Genomic DNA, 1,219 nt, shown 5'->3' on the forward strand with positions numbered 1-1,219 from the left:
TGCCTAACAACAAGGCTGACCACTTCAAAGTAGTACTTGTAGTGATACTTGTTCGTCACACAGTCCGGCGAGGAGAGGCTTCTACACCAGTTCTTCGTCAGTGCCAGCAAGCTCTGCCCTTCGCAGTCGGAGGAACAGCAGCCAGTGCCACTCGAGGAGGAGGACCAAGACGACCCCAACTCCGAGTCTTCTGAGTTTAAATTACGGTGGATCAGGCCGTACAGGCCATGAGCTCCATCAACATGTTTGGAACAAACAGTTCTAATCGAGGGGCATTTCTTGAGGCAACAAGAGAGGCTAGGGAGGAGCGGGCTGCTGAGCGAAGACGTGATGAAGCTGCTGTTAAGGTACAGGCTGCTGTCCGTGGATGGCTTCTGAGATGCTCACTTCATAAACAGATTAGGGAGAAGTTCGATGAATTGCTGGGTGTTGAACAGGGATCCTTTGACCAGCCCCCTTCACTTCCTCCAGCTTTGGATGTGTTTGTGGAGGTTACTCGTTTCATTAAGATATTTAGGCTGGACAAAGATAACAAGAGATTTGAGATCTTTACAAGGTATTTGTTGGCTAGCATGGACAGTGAAAACATGAAGCTTAATTATGTTGCATGTGGAATGAATAAGGAACTTACATTGCAATGGATTCAACATATGAAAGATATCCTGATCATTGCCTGTAAGTTATTGGAAAGCCTACAAGCTGAGGTATCTTCAGAGAATCGTCTAATATCTCTATACCTACGTCTCCTCCTCACTTTCACTGCAACCAAAACCTGGAGGATTGTGCGCATGCAAAACTTTGAACCACTGAGGCCAGCACTTAATAAGTTAACAGAAAATATTATGGGGGATTTAGTGTATAGAGGTCTATACACAACTTTGAATGTATTCCCTATCACTGGTCCTTTTTCAGCATACAGCTCCACAAGCTGTTTCTCATTTCTACTCTTTATAATACTCCATGTTGTGGATGTGAGGGCTTGGGAAGTGAGTCCATTGTTGTTCGCTGATGATACAGTGCTGGTGGCTGATACAGTCAGCCATCTGGAAAGGGAGACAAGCATCCTCCTCGAAGGCTCAGAGTGGGGTGCCTAAATGTGTGTGGATGTAACCAAGATGTGAAGACCCTTACAGGAAAAACAATCACTCTTGAAGTAGAACCTTCAGACACAATTGAAAATGTGAAGGAAAATAGTGAAATTGGAGAAAAATGTAGCTTA

At 44.7% G+C, this 1,219-nt stretch overlaps 1 protein-coding gene across 1 annotated transcript; it reads left to right on the top strand.

The window, feature by feature from the left end:
- Positions 1-242: 242 nt before the first annotated feature.
- Positions 243-954, top strand: LOC139755724 (ubiquitin-protein ligase E3B-like). Its single transcript, XM_071674361.1, has 2 exons — positions 243-704; positions 913-954. Exons 1-2 carry the CDS (start codon positions 243-245, stop codon positions 952-954), a joined length of 504 nt encoding a protein of 167 aa, XP_071530462.1.
- Positions 955-1,219: the final 265 nt, after the last annotated feature.

The sequence above is a fragment of the Panulirus ornatus genome, chromosome 20 (assembly GCF_036320965.1).
Source record: "Panulirus ornatus isolate Po-2019 chromosome 20, ASM3632096v1, whole genome shotgun sequence".
Classification (NCBI taxonomy): domain Eukaryota; kingdom Metazoa; phylum Arthropoda; class Malacostraca; order Decapoda; family Palinuridae; genus Panulirus; species Panulirus ornatus.

Bases quoted from the DNA above. Each gene is read 5' to 3' on its own strand.
- LOC139755724 (XM_071674361.1), top strand. From the start codon at position 243: ATGTTTGGAACAAACAGTTCTAATCGAGGGGCATTTCTTGAGGCAACA. The intron at 705-912 runs GTATCTTCAGAG...GTCCTTTTTCAG, and splicing joins TGGAAAGCCTACAAGCTGAG to CATACAGCTCCACAAGCTGT.